The 20,967-nt window shown below is 41.2% G+C and overlaps 1 protein-coding gene and 1 long non-coding RNA gene across 3 annotated transcripts in view; one reads left to right on the forward strand and one right to left on the reverse strand.

The window, feature by feature from the left end:
• JAG1 (jagged canonical Notch ligand 1) overlaps positions 1-18,113 on the reverse strand; it is a 58,312-nt gene extending 40,199 nt beyond the window's left edge. Inside the window, exons 1-3 of one of the 2 annotated variants that reach the window (XM_026668510.2) lie at positions 17,454-18,113; positions 16,354-16,659; positions 4,428-4,479 (exon numbers count right to left, since the gene is read on the reverse strand). In XM_026668510.2, the coding sequence (XP_026524295.2) occupies positions 4,428-4,479; positions 16,354-16,659; positions 17,454-17,534 (439 nt within the window). In that variant the 5' untranslated portion in view covers positions 17,535-18,113. Of the gene's footprint in view, positions 1-4,427; positions 4,480-16,353; positions 16,678-17,453 lie in introns of both variants that reach the window. The other variant, XM_087948524.1, reaches the window with a different exon arrangement.
• Positions 18,114-18,265: 152 nt separating this feature from the next.
• On the forward strand, positions 18,266-20,548 carry LOC113412662 (uncharacterized). The gene is made up of 3 exons (XR_003370958.2): positions 18,266-18,385; positions 18,902-19,006; positions 19,232-20,548. It is a non-coding gene; the product is annotated as an uncharacterized LOC113412662 (long non-coding RNA).
• The last annotated feature ends 419 nt before the right edge of the window (positions 20,549-20,967 follow it).

Here is a 20,967-nt window from a genome sequence, read left to right on the forward strand (position 1 = left end):
TTTCTCATTCTAATAAGAGATTCCAATCTCACAAAAGATTCCAGACACCTGTAATTTTCATCTGTATTATCTCAGCCTTATTTAGGAAGAATTCCTGATAACTTTCATTATGTTGCTGATGTGTCCCTTTGAAAGGAGATTTTCATGATATGTTCCAAAAGAGGAATGCCCAGTCCTACAGGTTCAAGTCCTTTGAAAGAACCAGCATGACTTTTGCTATCTTCAGACCCAGCCTTTTAAAACCTACATTGAATTGCAACTCCCAGAATTCCTATGCACCATGGCTGAAACTATTTGTAGAGCAAATCTCATTATAGTCATTGTAGCTGATTTCCCAGCAAGCTACCTATCCTTTTTAGTACATTTGACAGCTCCATCTAAGAACACCTGAAGAAAGTGTTCATACATCCGTTTTCAGAGAAAGGACCAACAGAATACCTGCTTATATAACATAACTACTCCATACCTGCCTCTAATCTTATTCTTCAAGAACAATAAGCTCTTCATATGCCATATCTGAAAAGCACATCAAGGTAACACAGAGAAAGATTCCTATAGTTCTTTTGAGAGCCTGGAATTTATACAAATTCAAGGCTCGCCTGGACTTGAATAAGACAGTATTTGTTTTGGAAGGCTGCTGAACATAAGCCACTCAGAAAGCTTTGACTGGATGGTATTAGAAGCAAGATGGTAGACTAGACAGTTATCTTCCAGATACGTTAGACTACTTCTTCCAGTAATCTATCCCAATTACTGGCTATGCAAGATAGAAGTGCTCAGAACTGAAATATAATTGAGAAAGTTTGCTCTTCAATCTGACACTAAAAGGGCTTCTGGACTTTAGCTTTAGGGAACAGCATTCTAAAATTTTCCACAAAATATTTAATATTTCAGTTAGGAAAGATCAATGTATTATCATCCAGTCTAAATTTTGTTTCTCCAAAAGCAATTTAAAATGGTTTAGTTACATTAATTAATCTATCCCATTATTTTGAAACACCTGTAAATTATGAGTCAATTGCCATTACAGTGTTGCATGCTAATCTATTCATCATAAAGTTCTACGAGATCTAATAAAATTTGGCAATAGCAGATAAACAATGTAATATTGAAAGGGGGAAGTTTGCATTGCATGGTCCCCATTGTGATAAATTATGCAATACCAGATCTATTGCAAACTTGCTCATGAATAAGTGCAAAGCTCCATCTGGATGTGGTCAAACATGCTTTTCAGAAAAAGGATTTTAAATAACTTTGGGGAGGGGGGGGGTTGGTGAAAAACTTCACTTCCAGAATGTTCAAACAAATAAAGGATTCATTGTGAAGCTTCAGACATTCTGTTTCATGAAATAAAGATGAGATCTATTGAAAGAGATAGTACAAGATGCAGAATGAAAAGAATTAGGCTCTTCAAGCAAACAAGAGCTTCTTTCAAATGCAGAGTTTCTCCAGTAGAGTTAATATGGCAACACCTATATGAGAGTCATTTCTCTTTCATATGTTGGTTTATGCCTTTATGCCATGGCCAATCTTGCATTTTCTAGTTTCAGTGTCCACAAAATGCACTTGTTTCTGTAATGGAAGTGTTCTCCTTCCTTTCCTTGCAATACAGAAGAGAACACCTAACCAATGATGAAACCTTCACCATGATAAGATATACCAAGAGTAAATGTTAGCAAGCAAGTTTCTCTTGGAAGAGAGCTTTCACAACAATTTTGGGAGAGGAAGGTTTAAGGTTGGCTAGATAGAAATGAGAAGCACAGCCCTGCACAGTGAACTCATCGTTTTCCTCCTCCCTTTAAAAGGGTGTTTCTATTTCATGTTTATGTTTATCAATTCATATATGGTAGTTCCTATGCAGAGTTACGTAAATTTCAAACAAGTAAACACAGTTGTAGATGAAGGGAAGCATTTCACTCAGACACCACCAGGTGTTCTTAGAGAAGGCATTATATCACCCATCAACTACAATTATATAAGGGGATAACAATTCTTGAACTTAGTTTTTTTCTTTCAAGATTGAAGAGAAATACCCTAAACATTTCCTAGCCATTAGGAAAGTTGTTTAGTGAAATGGAAGCGTGCCTGAATCACTCTGATGTAACCTATGTTTACCAATGGAAATGGCTATATGCAGTAGTCTGAAAAAGCTGAAAAGGGAGATCCAAAAAGAACTGGAATCCAACTGTGTGTTAACAGCGGGAGGAGGCATACATGTGATTTAAAAGTGGGTGGTGGTGGTGGACATCTGCCTAAATCAGAAAGATCTAGGAAGTCACTTGCTTCTATCTCCAAATCAAGATGCAATGTGAGCAAGCTTAAGAACATCATGTTGCTTCAAATATGAAGGAAGGATCTCCAAAACTTCATCTCTTCCTTGAACTGGATTTCCCATCTCTGAAAAGCCAGAATGACTGCAGATGTTACTCATTCTATCTTTGCAACATACCTGTCACCTATTTAGCTGACCTATATGCTGCCGTTTTTCCTCTAGCCTTCATCTGAGTTTCATGACATAGCATCATGCTGTGGACCAACTGAAAATATACTCATAAAGTACCAAGTACACAACATAAACATTGTATGGGAAGCAATGTGCGCAGAGGAAAGTGCTGTAAAATCAGCACTTGTGAGTTCACCTGGGAAAATTAGGGAGGATTGCATAGGTGAAATTCTCTAAAAGAAAACTAGTGGGACACTTATGGTCTCAGTGCTCACTCATGAATTCAGATGTGGTTATATGTTGGGGTCTTCCAGAGATTTTGCCAACTTCATTTCTCTATGGTTTGAATTCAAATAAGAAATGGCTGGTGATCAAGATTCATAATCCCACGGGCCAAAATAATTGAACCAATGCTCCATTGCTTATGTCAAGCTTAAAGAGTGCTGGGTGATTCTTTTGGCTTCATTGGTCGAAGGATATGCCTGGGCTTTGTCCCAAGTCTGCTCCCAAGGAGAAGAGAGGGACAACTGAGTAGTCTTTCACAAAATGCTTGATCTTGATTGTTAGTTATATTTAATTCTTCATGGCAGACAGCCTTTTATGCCTTACTGACGGGAGTTTCAGATGCATTCTTTCCCTCAACCCCATTCTTCTTTGGATCTCTCACCTGAGATCAAAGGCTTGTCCAGGTTCCTATTTATTTTGCTAGAAAAAACCTGACATGCCTATCTCATCATCTCTTGGCTCCTCTTTCTGCCACTTAGGTCCCTACCTCTGCTAGTAGCTTCATTCCTAGGGAAGACTGATACTCTTAAGTGGCACGTCTGTAAGTTTCTATCATGGCGGGAACAGGACAGGTGGAAAAACATTTACATCATAGACCAAGTTATAAATTACGGTATATTTAAAGATAAGGTTGGTAGAAGACACCCAGTTTTCCTTATTCCTTGGCAAGATCTTGACTGTATCAAGAATTTCTACTTTTAGGAAAGAAGGCCATGACTTATTTCTCAGGGACAGGGGTGATTCTGGATTCAGGGGTTCTGCTACTGTTCCACAATACCCACTTGCTAGTTGTTCTGTTTGTTCATTTTACTTCCTGGATATTTTATCTATCCTGTTCTTTGTCCCTGCTTCCTTCTTCTGATTTCATTTTCTCTCTTTCCTACACCTTTTCTCCAACGTTTTATTATATTAAGGTTCCAGGTTTGAGGAGGCTGCCTAGCAAATGGTCACATAACCCAGTGATACCACCCACAGTTGTCCTAGCAAGGATCTTCAGTGCCACCTGGGGGGAAACTGGATCAACCAACTCCAGTAGATTCCCACAAGTACTTTCTATACTTGCTTCAAAAATTTCCCAAAAATATCCTGGAAATATCGGAAATATCCTGGAGAATTTTCTATCTCATTTTTCTTACTAACATTCATTATGAACCATGCAACAATAGACCAGCAGTCCAAATGTGCTTCTCCTGGAAGATAAATTCTCTTTCCCTAATGTAGCAGATTTCTTCTCATTCAACCTGGGAACCCCAAGGGGAAGGGGGTGGATCATTCTGTTGTTGCAATAGGATGACTATCAAAAATGTAAATTTCAGGATAACTTAAGGAACTGTCATCCCTTATCTGGTCAATTTAACCACATGGGTATCCCCTGATATTGACCTCACCCAAAATTCTGTCCAAGATTGGAGATATTCTATAATGTTCTCTTTAAGAGGGTACCATCAGATGCATTGTGATCACACCAGGCTACCGGTAACTAGGAATTCTGGGAGCTGTACTCTCAAGTAATCCAGAAGACTCCTAGTGTATGTCTATCAGTTCTCCCTTTTCCATAGGTGCACGCTGTTGTGATTAAGAAATGCACAACATTTTTGCCAAAGCATGGAGAAGGGCCCCATCTTTTGTAATGCCATCGTAAATGCTTACTCTTAAATAATTCCAGAAAAGGGAAACAAAAAGGGAAATGCATACTTACTAGCACTGTCATTGCTGTAATCCCAGGCTTCAACCAGTAACGTGTAGGATCTCTGCAAGATAGTAATAAGGATCAATCATTTTTGCAAGACACACTTATTCTACTATTGTCTTAAGTTTTATAGTGCACCTTCTGAAAAACGGTTGAACTTCTTCCTTTAAATTGTGACTTGCCTGTAAGCATAAACAGTCAATAGATTATAGCTGAAACAAAGGTGATCCTCTTGCAGCTGCTTAAGCTGCCTTATCCCTTCCTGGTTCAAGCAATTTAAGGTGAAAAGTCTCATCTTTGTTATCACTAATGCATCTTGCATATACTACTTAGGCAGGAAGTTGCCATCCCTTCCAAGGTTTTGTCGTTGTGTTACATACAACATGTGCACGGAAGAAAACAGCCCTGAGAGAGGGAGGTGGGTTTTTTTAAATAAATAAATAAATAATTTTAAAAAAGCCGAACATTTTACAAATATCAATGTTTCCCATTCAGAAAGCCAGGCATGGTTGCTAGAATTGCACTGTCAAGGTTCAGAGCCATAATCTCTAAAGATTCAGCTTTTCAGCACCTCTTTGAACACTTTGTCTAAAGCAAAGCCATCACTGCTCTCACAAGGATCAGGTAACGAAAGAAAGGAAAGAGCAGATGAATTTGGAAAGGGAGGGGGGGAAGGGGAAGAGAGGGAGAAATGCATAAAAGCAGCCACTGAAAGGAAGGGTGGGGAAAGGAATAGAAGGGTAGTCTCTCCTCCTTCAAAACCTACCTGGAGGAAGAGTTTAAAAATGGTTGAACTAGTGGCAACTGTGTGCTTATAAACTCATTAAGTTGCCCTGTGAGATCTAAATGCCAAGGATCATTGCTGTGTACAAGACAAACAGATTTAGGCTGGAAGGATGCCAGCTGTTCTAGCTAAGCCACCTTCTCTTTAATCTTGAATTGAAACAGGAATTTAAAAACTCAAGAGAACAGAGGGATATCATCTGGTGCTTCCTCAGGTTTTGAACTCTAACCTCCCTATCAAAGTTATAGACCCAGCAGCGAGGCATAAGGGGACCTGCAACCCAAATGAAGTAGAGGGTGGTAGGTGTCATCTCCGTTTGTCCATTCTATAGCCAATTTTTAAATTTATCCTGCCTTTACTACTTTGTAGGTACCTCAAAGCAGCAGACATATGTAATAATGCTCCTTACTCCTCAACAACTCTGTGAGATGGGTTGGGCTAAGAGAGAGTGACTGCCCAAAGTCACCTAGCTGGCTTTCACGACTAACCGGGACTAGAGCTCACAGATTCCTGGATTATCCATTATACCAAACTGGCTCCCTCAGAACTCCACAAAGAATGAATGGTGTGTGTCAAAATGCTTAGATCAGTTGGACTGGAGGAGTTGGGCAGTTAAAACCATGAAATATGTGTAGTAAGGTTACATTGCCTACGATGAACATTATAACCAATGAAACTATGAAATGAAGGGTACAATAAGTACTTCCTATGAATGCTGAACACTGCTTGTCAAACTGTAAAATGCCAGGACATTACAGTAAAATTAAGGGGCATAGTTGGCTGGAAGGTATTATTCCAAGCCATAGAAACTTTTTAAAACATCTTTATTAAAAATGACATCCAAACCTCAGAGATAGCTAACACATTTAAATGAAAACCAATCCAAATAGCATGGAAGAGTGAACAAACTTACACATTCTCCAGAACATTTCTTTGGGTATTATTCTCCATGTTGAAAGTTCTGGATGGATTTTAAATTTTTCTACACTGATTGACCACAACAAACTTTTCAATCAAAAACTTTGGAATCATTTCAGTGCTTAAAAGTTTTTGCATTTACAACAAATAATACACACTTGGTCCTCACGCATATAAAGAAAGCTTATTTGTCATTTAACTCTGTGTGCCAAAAGATTAAGAGTCTGCCAAATATTAAAGAGACCAGGTGCAATTATTAGATCACCATAATTTTGAGAAACGTGGGAGAAGTCAAATGATTTTTGGGCAACCAAAAAGAACTTTGTAACTCCTAAGGCTTACATTTGCCTTGTGTTTATTAACTGCTCTGCATTTGCTAGCAATCCACTTAGACGACCAGTGGGAAGGAATGAAAAAGTACCTGAAACAAATAGCTTCTTTGAGATAAAACAACCACTGTTATATACACAAAGCTGACTTTTTCTAAACAGAACACAAATGAATTGCTCTTGACTTTGCTTTGCATTTGGTCTCTGAACAAGAGAAAAAGTTTAGTGTTTCTTTTTTTTTTTTTTAAAGGTAGTCTTGGCCTGCAGCCTAAATATGCTTCATATTGAAAGCAGACAAGGATTCCATTTCATTCACTGATAACTGTGGGAAAATGCTTCCAAAAGCATGCAAAGTTGGGCAAGCAGAGGCTTGTGCCACATCTTGCAATGAATGGCCGGTTTCTTTTCTTTTTTTCTTTTACAGCACTCATATTTTATTACCACTCCATTACAGGCTTTTTTTCCTGAGTCACAACTAAACATGAATAATCTTTAAAAAAAAAAAGAGAGAGAGACTGAAATACCTTATTAATATCATTCCTTCTCGTGCCACCTCCCCCCTTGTCCCTAATCTTTCGGAAACCCAAGATACCAGCACCAGTATATAAATATACATTAAGCTTCATGGGCAAGCCGTTCTACCTGTCAAGGCACCCTTCTTCCTTGGATTAATTGCAGCAATATTCAGGCTCTGGCAATGCAGAGAGGCACAACATGTTAGAGCAAGCTGGAAGCATACCACACATACAAAACAAAAAAACAAAACAAAGAATCAATTATGCCCACTCATGCTACCTCTAGTTAAGAGGATGTTTTCATTGCTGGCTTGCACAATCATTTCAGAAGATACCCTCCTCAAAAACAGTTCCTGCTCCTCTTAGCATTGTTGGCCAGCATGTTTCACTGCAGGATTATATTGCCACAAGGGCTACCGTTGCTATACTATCCACCACACACCACACCACACATTTTAATGCCGCTCAAGTCTTGTTTGTATGCTCAACTCAAGAGAGTCACTTTCATGGTATTGTTTTATCCTTTGATTTTTCTTTGATCTGAGAGTGATAGTGGCCCTGGGCAATCCTATTAGGCAAAAAGGTATTTAAGTGGGAGAGTTTTGAGCGTGGCCATTCAAGAGCTTGCATGTAGTTAGCAAAAGCATGGGGGGGAAATTCACCTGGCCTAGTGAAAGGACTCATTTTTTGCACGTTTTGTTTTACAATTAACACAGCAGCCTGATTCCCATGTATGTTTGGCCCGATCCGTTTTAGTTGTCAGGGTCAGGAAAGTCTCCAGTAGCACCCAATCGGAGATTTCTGCTTTAAAAGTCATGTGCCACCAAGACATTAGAGAGTTAAGAGGTGTGCATCAATCCCCACTCTATAGATCAACAATTAAGATAGCCAAGGAATGCAGGCATACAGCACAGAGGCTTAATTTTTTCCCATGCCATGCCTGACCTTTGCACATCTTTGAATAAATACACCAGTCAGACACAAGGAATTCCACATCTTGAACCTTATCCCATCAAGTCAAGGTACTAGGCAACAAGTAGGCAGGCAGCTACGAGAGAAAGTCACATCCAGTTCACTAGTGCAACTCTATCCCTGGCCAGCCAGAGACAAAGAGGCTTCCATACAATTAGAGGAAAAGAAAACCATGTATGCCTGAAGTTTAGGCTTGGGAACCATGAAAACCCCCTGCATGGTTTATTCAGAGTCAAAAACCCAAAGCAAGCAGCCCCCCAAGGCATGTAATACGAACCTTCAGAAAGGAAGGAATGGGCTCCCGCTACTATTTAACAGGCCAGTTCTCATCAGCGAGCCACACGGTCTCTGCCCGCTACCATTTCAGGCTTACCAGGAGAGGATGGTGTGATGATGAAGCTGCCCCACCTGTAACCATCTTATAAATGTCAGACGTAAGGCAAAGGAAAGCCTCCTTCTCTAAACTCAATTGTTTTCCTTGTGATGCAAAATAGATTGGGAGAGCCAGTTATCAAGCATCCGAAACACAAGCTTACTATTGATCACATTTCTGATATTAGAAGTAAAACTTAATATCTGTAAGAGCCAGGTATCCAGTCCTTTCGTGGTTCTCTTTTGCTGAGTGAATTTGCTCTTCCTGGGCAAATACTATTTTGTCCCCCTCTCTGCACCGTTTGCCAGCCATCCCAATGCACACGGATATTCTTTCAGCAATCAAGACTGCTTGTTCAAGTCTGTCTCTAGTTGGGACATACTGACAAGAGGAGCCTTGCAATCCTGGTCATTACTTTAAAAAGCCTGCTTTCCGCTCTTCAGAGCAAGCCATCTTGCTACAAAGAGGCTCCCTCAGGTCCTGGTGACAATTATGAATGTAATCATAGAGATTAAATGATTTGCCGCTTGCCTTCTTCCATTTTTAAAAATTTCTTACTCTAGTTTACAACCTGGAGATTTCCTCCTATCCAATCTTCACCAGCGCTGATGCTGTTTAGCTTCCAACATCAGCCTCCAGCTACCCTGGGCTGTGATTCTGGATCAGTGTAAATGTGTAAGGTTAATACTCAGAATTTGTAACCCAAAGTTTCTAGAACGTGCCCATTACCTACTTCTAGTTTGCAAATCTTCCTGGGCTCCTGCACGCATATGACAGTTTGAGTGACAACAGTTTTGATATTTGTTTAAACTGGGGCAGGCCTTTTATGTCCTGGCATCCAATGAAAATGCATACTTGTTAGGTTCCCACGGCCATAAAACTGACCCCTACCTCTTCCTTCCTTAGTTAACTACACACTCCTAACCCAAGTATATAACCTCAAGAATACAATCGGATTCCCTGGGGTGAGAAAAGCTTACATCAATGGATAAAAGAGGATATTTTTTTTAAAGGCTGCAATTCAGAAAAACCTTCTGAAACAGGTGCCATTTATTCTCTTTTTCCCCAAAGAAAATCGCTTTGTCCCATTTTGGGAGGGGGAGAATTGTAGTTCATGATATAATCAGAAATAATTAAAAGGCACAGGAATGCCTGAGCAAACCAGAGAATTTTAGGATGTTCACAGGAAACATATCCAATGCTACCACTTTTTATAACATGAAACCAAGCTCCCTCTTGAGCCAACTCATCTTAGAGAAATTACAACGCCCCCCAAAAATCTAAATTTGGGACATGCCTCTGTGGCCCCGGCTACATTCCACAAGTCTGGGAAAAGCAGGGATCTAAGGATGACTCTTGCCAGCAATGGCTCTCATTCCCACGCACCTCACCCTTGTTTTACTTTTCCCCCAAAGAACCAGAATGCCTTACTGTACACTTTGTAGTAAGAGATTTTATCTGAAGGCCCCAGGTTCAAATCTAGCCTCTGCTGATGGATGCAGCAAAAATGCGAAGCCAATCTTGATATTTTAGCTCACAAGATTTATGCCTCCTCCCGCTTGGAGTGCCTTTTAAATGGGGAAAAATGGGATGAAGATGTTTTATGTAATAAATTGTAACACTTGGGTTGCCAAGATGTGGCTCTGTGATGTGGTTTCTTTTCCTCCACAACATACTTTAACACAGATCTTGAGAACTTTTACCCTTTTCTCAATCTTAGCCATTAGACAAAAGGCTTATATCAGGGGCAGAGGACAGTTATGGCCCTGAAGATCACACAGGTCCATTTCTTCAAAACATCTGAGAAAAAAAAAACCTCTTCCTCTTTCTGCCACTCCACACACTCCCTTTTGTCCAGATAGCTTTCAAAATATTCAAAGTGTTTCCACCAGCTGTGGAAAATCAGCATTTAATGCCAACTAGCTGATCAGCTGGATCAGCTGGCTGGCAAGGAAGGAAGGGAACTACAGTGGCATTTTTTGCAGCTAAGGACCACACATGGCCAACACATAACTTTTCCATCTCTAGTTCCCAGAGTAACTGAGCAAGCACACCCAACAAGTCTCAAACTGAAGTAGGTTTGCTTGATCAGAGCAATTCTCACTTTATTTCCCTACCACAGTTGGCTTTGCTGTTAAAAAAATGGATTTTAATTTCGGTAATATATTTTACTGAAAATCAAGTCATCTTTCTAGGATCTTTAGAAGAGAAATGAATGCTTAGCTGAACATGGTGTGATTTTTTTTTTTTAGTTCAAGACCAACAAAATAATACAAATAACAGAAAGCCTGGGAATCAGATAGCCAGCACAGCAAGACAGCTCGAGGCCCTGGGAAGCTGATAGCAATTTTTGAGGAAAACAAAACCTTACTGGATATGGACAATACTGAGTTGTTTCTTTAATTCAGAGTCAGCTTTCTGCCCCCCCCACTTTGCAGAAGCGGCAAAGATTTCTAAGTACCCCAAATACGACTCCTCTTCCCCTCTGAAATGAAGACACAGTGACTTCTGAATGTGCGTGCTCCGCTTGTAACGAACCAAGTCAATCAGGGCTCTGGCAAGGCTGATGGAATAATAATCACTATTATTAGGGATGTGCTGAACTTGCCATTGTGTAAAGCTAGCCCACAGTTTGTCTGGGAGCCAAACTATGCTGAGTCTACTGTTGCTTCTTCCTGTTGCTTGCCCTATATTAGCATTATTTTTGGACTGTTCCCATTATATTCAATAATCCTCTCTGCAGTCAGCATGGCCATGCTATTGTCACTGCTTAATATTAGCCACCAGTGCTTCTGTCTGGGTGGTCAGGCTACAATATTCCAAGGACTAAAGTGATCTGCTTTAAAAAGGGGGAGGCAAGGGAGAGAGGAAGAACATGCAATTTTAGTAAGGAATCATGGTACCTTTGCCTTTAACTAAATATTCTCTAAAAAAGACTTTATCTGTTGGCCAAGGGGTGGGGCTAAGATTTTTTTTTAAGGTAAAAAAAAAAACCCTGATAATTCTATATCTGTTTACACCTACCTCCACCCAAGCATGCTGGGCTGCCAGTGGCTAGTTTAAACCTCACCACCAAGATTATCTGCTATTCTCAGCATTTAGCTTCACTACCTGCTTAAAGCACAGCTTTGATTATTTAATGCCCTAGTTAGGACAGGGTTACAAGGTTAATAGACAGAATACTTAGCAGCCAGCCAAGCAAAAACTTAAAGAGTTGCACCCAGTAAGCCTCAAACAGGGAGAAAAGGAAAGAAAAAGAGATAGTAGTGGCGGTATTCTCCACAAGAAAACCGAACAAAATATTGGGGCATTTATTTGAGCCAATTTAGCCATTTTATTACATGTTGGGTCATTTGCACTGCATGATTCCATTTCTCATTTTAGCTTTCTTTTGGCACCTTCTCATTTCACCCACGTCATTTCCAATACAATACTTCAATCAAGAAGCTAAGTAGTCAAAGTCTTCTAACCTCAGCATGATGAGCATAATACCACAGGTGGAATATCACACTTTTCTTTTTTTAAAAAAATGCTGTGTTCTTTCTTACAGCAGAGGTTGTTCATGTACTTATCCAAAAGCACAAGCTGATGGACTTTCAGCCTGATCAGAAGTGACCCAAAGCATTTATTTGCTACTGTGCATAAATGCATAACCTACATTGATTTTTGAATAATGTACTCAAGGGGAAATCAAGAAACAGTCCAATCATCTACAGAATTAGGTTATCTTTAAAACTGTATAGCCTTATTTACCTACAGTGGGCCTTTGTTTTTGCTGCATGAGGATGTGGGAATAAACAAATCAGTTTAAAAATGCATACATTCCAAGTTAAACTCATGGGCAAAGGGTGTAAAAAAGTATTACAATCAGATTACAAAGCATTACACATTGTGGGTTACCAACCTCGCCCCAATGAGCTACAATCTGACAGGGATGAAGCCAAGTTGGAAAAGTAACCAACTCCATGAAAACAATTACCTGCTTTGCTGTAGCCTCTCATTAAAAATAACTTAAGTATTTTCACATTCCACAGTCTTTCCCACGATGTACTCAGTCCTTTTAGTGAATGTACGTTTGCCCAACACTGCTTAATTCTATGCTTGGTGCTGCAAATTTCACTTTCAGAAAGTTACTTTAAGTGGAGTGACTGGTCTTGCAAAGTCTGAATGGGAAAGTATTCACAAGCTCAGAGATAATCTGATAGCTTTTCTTTTTCCTTCCTCTTTAGGTCAGAGACCCTTTGATAGACCAGACAAAAGGCTTTTAGGCGACTGACTACAATAAAAGCCTAGCATAACTCAGCAAAATGATAGTTTTCCCCAACAACAGATACTGAAGGAATTTTACCATTTTGCAAACTACTTGTAAAAGAATCTTCTGAAACAACCAGCTGGCCTGCTTCCAAGGCTTTTCCAACCCAAAGGTTCATACAAATGTAAGGCATTTAAAACTCCCATCTTAAACTTTTTTTGCGGCCAGCCAAAGTACTTTAGCACCTTATTCCAAATCCAACAGGTTGATACACTTTATATATTATCAAATTCATCAGGGATAAAAAAAATTGAACTGTTTCAAGTTCTGAGGAATATATTTTAGAAAAGCCCAAAACGCCTGGGACACAGGGAGAGATGGGGCCTTTCATCAAAAGAAAAGGCAAACTTTTAATGCTCCCCTCATTTAATAATGGCTTACTTCAATGGATCAATACAGTTCAAATACTGGAGATAAATCTATTTATGCACTGGATTGAGCTCTTTAAACAAATGCCATTCTAAGGAATAAGAGCTAAGAATCGAGTCTCTTTAGAGACTAAGCATCTTTGTGGGATTTTATAATCAATACATAGAATGCTCCTTGGCTGAAGTGTTGGTCAAGCTTTCTAAATGTTAGCCAATTCCATTCCCCCCCTGCTTAATTTTAGCCATGATTGCAGGTGTGGTGTTCTGGATGGCTCCCTTTATTTCCTTCCTGCTGATTTGCTGTCCTGTTTCCTAGCAACTAATTCAAATCTCCAATCTCTTAAAAGGAAATTTACAGCCCTCTGTCCCCACAATCATTACTCATCCAGCTTACATCAAAATCCAGACCAGACAATGGGAAGTTTTAACAAACAAATTTCAAACTTACTTCCTACACCTCCCTGTAAAAACAAAACAAACATAACTGTTTTGATTCACTCAAAGAAAACAAGAGTTCGTGGTTTATTAGGAAAAAGTGGTAGACAAAATGCTGTGTCACACAATATTATTGCAGCAAGTGTAGTTTCTGAAAAGACCACAGGGAGAAACATTTTCAGTAAATAGAAGATGCAAGATTTTGTTAAAAGCAAGCTAGAAAGGCTTCCCTCAACATCACTCAAAGCAATAGCAATTCATATTTATGTGTCTCCTACTGTTGAAATGGGGGTGAGGGGAGCCAACACTGGCTTACACCAACTTTCAAAAAACTGCCCAATTTGTTACAGGCTAGGAAGTTTCCCTACGCATCACCAGAAAGAAGACAATAACTGTTCTATGAGTAACAGAGTAGACATCTCACCCAAGCCTCCCAACTTCCTTGGTTAACAAGTTTAGAGTTGTGCAAGTTATGCCATGGATTGCCTTTGTAGCTCAATATCCCAAAACATGCCTGCAGATGACTTGGCCATGCCTAACACTTAACGAACAAGAGGTGGCATGAGGCCTGAAGCACGCCTGCAGAAGACAGGTAACAACAAAAGTGAGAGCTGTATTAGGAAAACAAATACGCCCAGCTAGATGGATGAAAGGGAGGAAAAAAGCACCACGCCTCCGGAGCACTAGAGGAAAACACAACCTCTGTCCATGCTGTAGAAACTAGCTTTAATTTGAATCAGATTTCTGATTCAGGAATCTTTTGCCAACCCAAAATCGATTTCGGTGTGTCTTTTTGCCTGCATATACTGTCCATCATAATGCTTAGGTAAGAAATGCTTTATCTGGCAAATCAAAAAAAAAAAAATCAACAGCTAGTACTTTTAGAGGCAGAGACACCTGCTAAGGAACCTGGTGAGACAAAGAGCTTAAGCTATAAGATTAAGTTGTCTCTAATTCTAAATGCTTTCTGCAAAAGGCAGGTTGGTGTTTCTGAATGAGTTGAAAAGAAAAGCACATGGCCATGCTAGAACATAAAGACAGGGAGACAAGTGCACTTTAGTTTTAAATAATCTCCACTTTCTTTCCTGATCAAAGGTCCAATTTTTATAGTGATTTATCTGGAAGTAAGCTGCACTGACCTCAGTTAGACCTGGTTCCAAATACAGTGATTATGTGATAAACAAATGTGTGGAGCTGTGTTCCACCAAATTTCCCATTATCAACCAATTTCAATCCTTGCTCCCTTTTTGCAAAAGTGCAAGTCACTGTTTGGTAATTAGACAGAAACAATTTGCTTTATGACATCTGAAACAGATTTTTTAACAAGGCATCCTTCAACAGACTTCTCTCAATTTAAAGAGAAAAAGTCCAATTTTTAAAATAAAAACGTGGCAGTCCCTGACCATTGTCACCACCCCCCCTTTAAAAATGTAGCACTTTGATGGCATGGTTGGCATGTTTTTATCTGATTCCCAGTAAAATGCAACCTATTGAATCCTGAAGTCCTGAATAGAGTACATTTTTCTACTTATTCCCTGTAATATCTTTTTAAATACATGAATTTGGTTTCAACCCCACCCAAAAACAAAGGAAAAAAGTTGGGAGGGGGGCAAATGATGAGAAAAAACGAGTGAGCTGAAGATTTTTACCACATAGGCAGACAGGAGGCAGTACAGCAGCATTTGGCAAATTCTGCTCCTAACTAACTACTAGAGAGAAGAGGCGGTGGCTTGGGCATCCCTCCCACTGATTTCTCAGCTGCCTCCAATTTAGTAATCTGAGCCAATAAGAAAACACAATCTTGTGTCTTGAGACCTCATAGTTGCATCTCTTCCAAAGAACCAATGGGAGGAGGGGGGATCCTCTTCAAGAAGAGGCAGATTTTCATTAGGATTTCCAAGTAACCAGGAAATGCTCTTTGAAAACTACTCGCCACCTACAAACTGTTCAGCATCTTCAGTGAGGATGTTAGATGGAACCCACATGTCTGGCCAAAGTTGTTCCTTTTCTGTTTTTTTAAATACCATTCAAGCTTTGGTCCTGAGCAAAGATAGCATATTCTGAAATCAACAACCTCAACTTCAAAGAAGCATGGTCAAGAACAAGTGATATGCATAAGGCACAGATGGATTCATCACTTATTTAAGGACTGGATTATTTACAGCCAATACCTTACAGCCAACTCTTGGGCCTGCTCCAAAAGTGAAAGTTCAAACCTTCCCCAATGTAAATCCTTGTGTTTTAGAATAGACATCCCAGTTAACACTAAAGGACCAGGATTCCAGGAGAGAGAGAGAGAGAGATTTTTTTGTGCCTGGCCAGCAGCAATGGTGGCTTACAAGGGGAGATCAGACGATTTGCAAGGTGGGTCTCTGGCTTTCATTCTGCTTTGTAAGCATCCAAGGTTCTTTGAGAAGGTGGCACTGCAAACAGCTCCGATGAGTACCAGGGAGAATACAGAGAATCCTTTAGGGATGACTCCCTAAGCATGCCCTTTTCTGGCAAGCTACATTTCACCAAGGGACCGGGAGAGGCATTGCCCCTCCCTTTTTCCTGGGCACAAGAACTAATTGGGAAGAAAAATAAAATCGGTAACATGAACTTGTGACCTCTTGTCATTTCTCAAGGGAACTCACGCATACTTTCAAAAGAGCTTAGAGCAAATGCACACAGAGTACATTATATACTTCAGGTGGTACAAGCTACTTGAGGCTCCTATTCCTCCTAAACTAAATCGGACCAAGCAGTAGGTCTCTAGCCTAGGAAGGTTTTGTACATGCTTGCCAAACCCTTGTTCTTGGGGCTGGACAGAAAAGAGAAAGGGAAGCCAAGAACTCCACCAAGAATATTGAAGGCAGCCAGCACTTTTGTATGCATACACACACACACACACACAATGTGGCAGGATGCCTTAAGTGCTTCAACTCACCGGCCAGGCAAAATTGAAAGGGAGGACAATCCGGTTCCTTTCATTATTCCGGCTGTATCTTAAATTAAAGGTATTCCCACCGATGATGGGGGTAGATCCAAATCCAAAGCTACAAGCGCCCTCAGCAGAAACGCGGGACTGATACTCCTTCAGGCAAACTTTGAAATAGGTATCACATTCATCTCTGGTGCATTTTTTATCAATTGGGTTTCTGGTCCCATCGCAACAATTTCCATTCTGCAATTTTCCATTGATATTTTGCATGGATATGATCTCGAACTCGAACTGGCCCGATGTTAGAGTCACCTGTTAAGAAAGAAGACCCTCCCCAGAAAAAGGGAGAGGAACAGCGTTTTAGTCACACCGGGTTGTAAAAAGAAACCGACCAGTTAAACACACCAAACGGGAAGGCAGATTTCTACCCTTCCTCTAAAGTACCGAACTAAGCTATGAAAACTAAAGACCACCAATGCATTTCTTCCTTCTCTCCCTCCAAGAAGCAAGGAAGGAAATTCTAATAATCAGAGTTGGAAAAAGGGTGTCAATGCTGTATGTAGTCTCCGGAGGGGACATTTAAAAACCTGTCTTTCGAACCCGTAATAATCCGCACACAGGGCAAACCCCACAGTTTAAATCTAACCCATGCAACCGTACAAACTGTGTCACTTTGCAAAAAAAAAAAAAAGCAGAACTCCTGTAGGAAAAAGCGAAACGGAGCATTTTTTGGAAAGTTTGGGGTAATTAGATAAATCTGCGAAGAGGGCGGGGCAGTTTTGTTTTTTTTTAATCTCCGGCGGTTCCAAGATACGTTGCATTTTACAGCGTTTTTTTTTAATGAAAATGGAAAGGGGGCAAAAACAAAAAAAACGGGGTTTGTAACGCACGAGGTTCTTCGGAGTCCTGAAGAACCTCCTTCCCCCTTTCTCCCCCCCAATTTGGTTGTGCAAAATTAACAACTAATGATATCGCTGGAGAAAGAGAGAGGAGAACCGAGATGCGTTTTGTTCAGGGTTTTTTTTTTTTTTGGTTGCGGCTTAAAAAGGGGGAGAAAAAGCCAACTCGTTCTAAGCTTACAGCGGGAAGCGGGATGTGCAACGTACCTTGACTCGCAAGCATAACAGCGCAAGAAAAAGACTTAGGGAAAACTCCGTGAGCTGCGGTCGTCTCCTTGATAAAAGCATGCCTCTTTCCTGCAGAGTCCCCTTCGCTCAGAGACGCTCCCAAGGTGCCGCTGCTGTGGCAGCCGCTGTCCGGCTCTAATATACTCCCCGAATCGAAGTGCGCACGGGTGGGAAGACACCACCACTTTTCAAAAGCTTTTCAATAGCAGCCCAGCCTCCTTTTATTATTCTCCTTGGCCTCCCTCTTTCCGCCCCCCCCTCTCTTTGCTTCTTTTTTCCCCTCTTCCAAATATATATATATATATATATATTTAACTAGCGGTGGTTATTCTGGTCCCTTTCTGCCCCCCTTCTCCGCCTCTCTTTCTTTGCAGACCACTTGCCACCTCTCGCTCAAGGCCACACAATAACCCGGGCGAGCCCCCCTCCCCACCCCCCGCGACACGCACATAGACGACACCCAAAGACGACGACGACAACAACAACAAAAAAGAAAAACCCGCACGCGCGCAAAGAAAAAAGAGGGGAGGAGGAGGAGTGGGAACCAACCCCCCTCCAAAAAAAAAAAAAAAAAAAACAGCAGCCGGAGAAGGAGGAGAACCGATCGCCCGTCCCGCAAGCCCCACTGAACAGAATGCCTCTCCGCGCTAGCCCATGGCCACAAGAGGAGGGGAAAGGGACAGGCGGCGCATGCGTTGCCATTAATATGCATTAAGGAGGAGGGTGGAAAGGAAGCGGCAGCGCCGCCTCGGGTCCCTGAGGGAGGCTTGCCTTTTCCTTGGAAGGGTGACAAGAGGAGGGGCGACGGCCCACCGGGAGAGAGAGAGAAAGAGAGAGAGGGAGAGGGAGGGCGGGGGAGGGGGGGGCCGCAGGGCAAGACGCGCGAAAGGCGAGGCGGAGGTTGGCAATAGGTGGGTAAAGGCGAGCAGGTGGGGAAGGCGAGCTGGACCGCGTGGTTACGTCTCCCTCCCCCCCTCGCGCCACACATTCCTGTTCATCCCGATCCCGTAGCTTTGCGCTAAGCGGCCTCTTGCTTGCAAAATAATAATAATAATCGTAACCAAAATAATCATAAACCCACCAAATCTTTGCGCCGCCTGACGCTCTAAAACTAAGGGGAAAAAAAAACACCGGGAGGCGTGAAAGGGGGGCTTCTTTTCCTCAGCGCCGTCCCCTTTGCCGGGGGGGAACTGTCGTGGATCCTACCCGCGACTTTTTCTCATTTGGGGGGGAGCTTTGGAAATACTGCTCCATCCCCACCCTCCCCCTCGGAGTACATGTGGGGGAATGAAGGTTCACACGCACACGCGCCAACGGCCCCTCGCGCGTCTGGCGAAGTGCGGCCCTTATTTGACAGAAACTTATATGTTCTTTTTAAAACAAAAAACCGACGAGACTTTTTTTTGTTTGTTTGTTCTTCCTGTAAGGAAAGGGAGGAGGAGGAGAAAACAAAAACCAAAAACGCGCCCTTCCCTAATCTTTCCGAGAAGCGGAGCCCGTTCTCACAGCCTGGGAAGGCCAAATGAATGCTGGTGAGCAGGAGTTGGGGTTTTTTGCGGGGTGGAGGTGAGGGAGAAATCGTAGTTAACCACGGCTCCGATCACGAAGTTCACGAGAGGTGCAAAGAATAACAGTGCACGTGGCGAGGGAGCTATAAAAGAACAGCTTTTTAATTCTCAAGTACGATCCGTAGGCTTTCTCTCCACATTGAGTCACTTTGGAAACTGATTTTTTTTTGTTTTTTGTTTGTTTTGCAGGAAGGTTAAAAAGACTGAATTCCTGAATGTGTGGGCTGCGGAAATTGGAGGGAAACTGTATTTACTCCCTCAGTAAGGAGTAGGGTTTGGGTCGCCCTATTTACTGCTGAAGAAATCTATAGGATTACAATCTCCATGCTGGGCAACTTCAAATCAAATCAAATCAACCTTTATTGTCAGAGTACAACATGTGTACAATGAGATTGGCTGAGTCTCCCTTCGTGCACCCCCTTCCCCCCAACACAACTCACAGTGAGGACAAGAAAGAAAAATCCCTAACCCAGTGAATCCTACTAACTTCAGATTGTAATGAACCATATGTGGTGGAAAGTGCCTCTGTCATAGTAAATTTGTCCAGAGTTATGCTTCAGGACAAGAAAAGTATACTGCAATAGCCTTTCTCTCTCCTCTTTCCCCCCCCCCCCAATCTGGCTCCCTGTTTTATTGTGAAAAAGTAATACACAACACTACCTGAAGAGGAAGTTATTCCTCCTTAATCATTTAATGTGATTAGAGTTCCTGGCATGTAGAAAGGTAGTTTATAAGGGAAAGCAACTAGAATTTTTCTCACACTCCCATTTTCTAGGTGGGAAAATTGCATTCTTATTTAACTTTTTCTTCTCTAGAGAGGGGAAGGAGAAATGTTACATCAAGTGAACGCTTTTCCCTAGCTGTCTGAAATAGTATAGCTCAAATGTAAGTTAACTTGTCCTGACTGTCTCTAGAAAGGAATAATAGTTCCTTGCTTCCTGTTCTCACCTTTTAATTTGGCTCGTCTGCTGGATTCCCAGGGCTGCTACTTCTTGACTTGGGTTATGGAGTTGGTCAGTCAGGTTTTAGACTTTTTTTAGCATACATCCTGAAAGAGGAGGTATACTGCTCTTACTGAAAGAAAAAGCAAATTTATGAATGTACCAAAGTACCTTTCCCTATGCCCAAATGATCCCAGCCATCTCAGGAATTTGTAGGGATCAGTAAAAGTTTCACACTATTCTTTCCGGGCTGCAAAAAACTACATACCTATGAGAGGTAGCAGGGGTATATGTATTTATCAAACAAAAATTACAAAATGAAGCAAAATGAAAAAAACTAAAATGTGACATGATAGGCACATTAGTGTACTTACACACCCTTAGGAACCTCTTAAATATGAGATGAGGTCCACAGAAGTTAAATTGGAATTAAAACTGAAAGTTAGCAGCGGAGACAAGTGAGTCAGATAAGATATTCCAGATTTCAACTTCCAAAAATCAGGTATTTTACAATCAAGCTTAAAGCTGTTCACATTAAGTTTAAAGCAGTTGTTCTATTATGATTAAAACTAAAAAAAAATGATTTTGTCAATTTGTTAAGATTTGTCTATGGCTTGCTGCTGCCTTTTCCTTGACTGGATATCAGCACAGACTTCTTAGGGTCTGGCAACCCCCAGAAAATGGATTTTAAGGCAGCTTAAAAGGGAGAAAAATGCTGACCAAGCTAGATAAAAGCCTGCAAAGAAAAGGCCCTTGCCACAGTTCCATGCCCCCTTGCCTGAGTAAGTGTGCTTGAATTGAAGACAGGGTTACCTGTCACAATTAAACATGCACAGGCTCAAGGCTATATGGCAATAGCTGGAGGAAAGGGTGTGTATTTGTGTGAGTGAAGATAATCACACTGGGAAAAGGAGGCATGTGTTGGAAATCATTGTCTGAAGACAAATTGCCAGCCTGAGGAAAAAAGAGGGTGTGTATTGGAGA

Source organism: Notechis scutatus, chromosome 1 (assembly GCF_049901735.1).
Source record: "Notechis scutatus isolate UNSWTSFEM ecotype Mainland chromosome 1, rNotScu1.2, whole genome shotgun sequence".
Taxonomy (NCBI): domain Eukaryota; kingdom Metazoa; phylum Chordata; class Lepidosauria; order Squamata; family Elapidae; genus Notechis; species Notechis scutatus.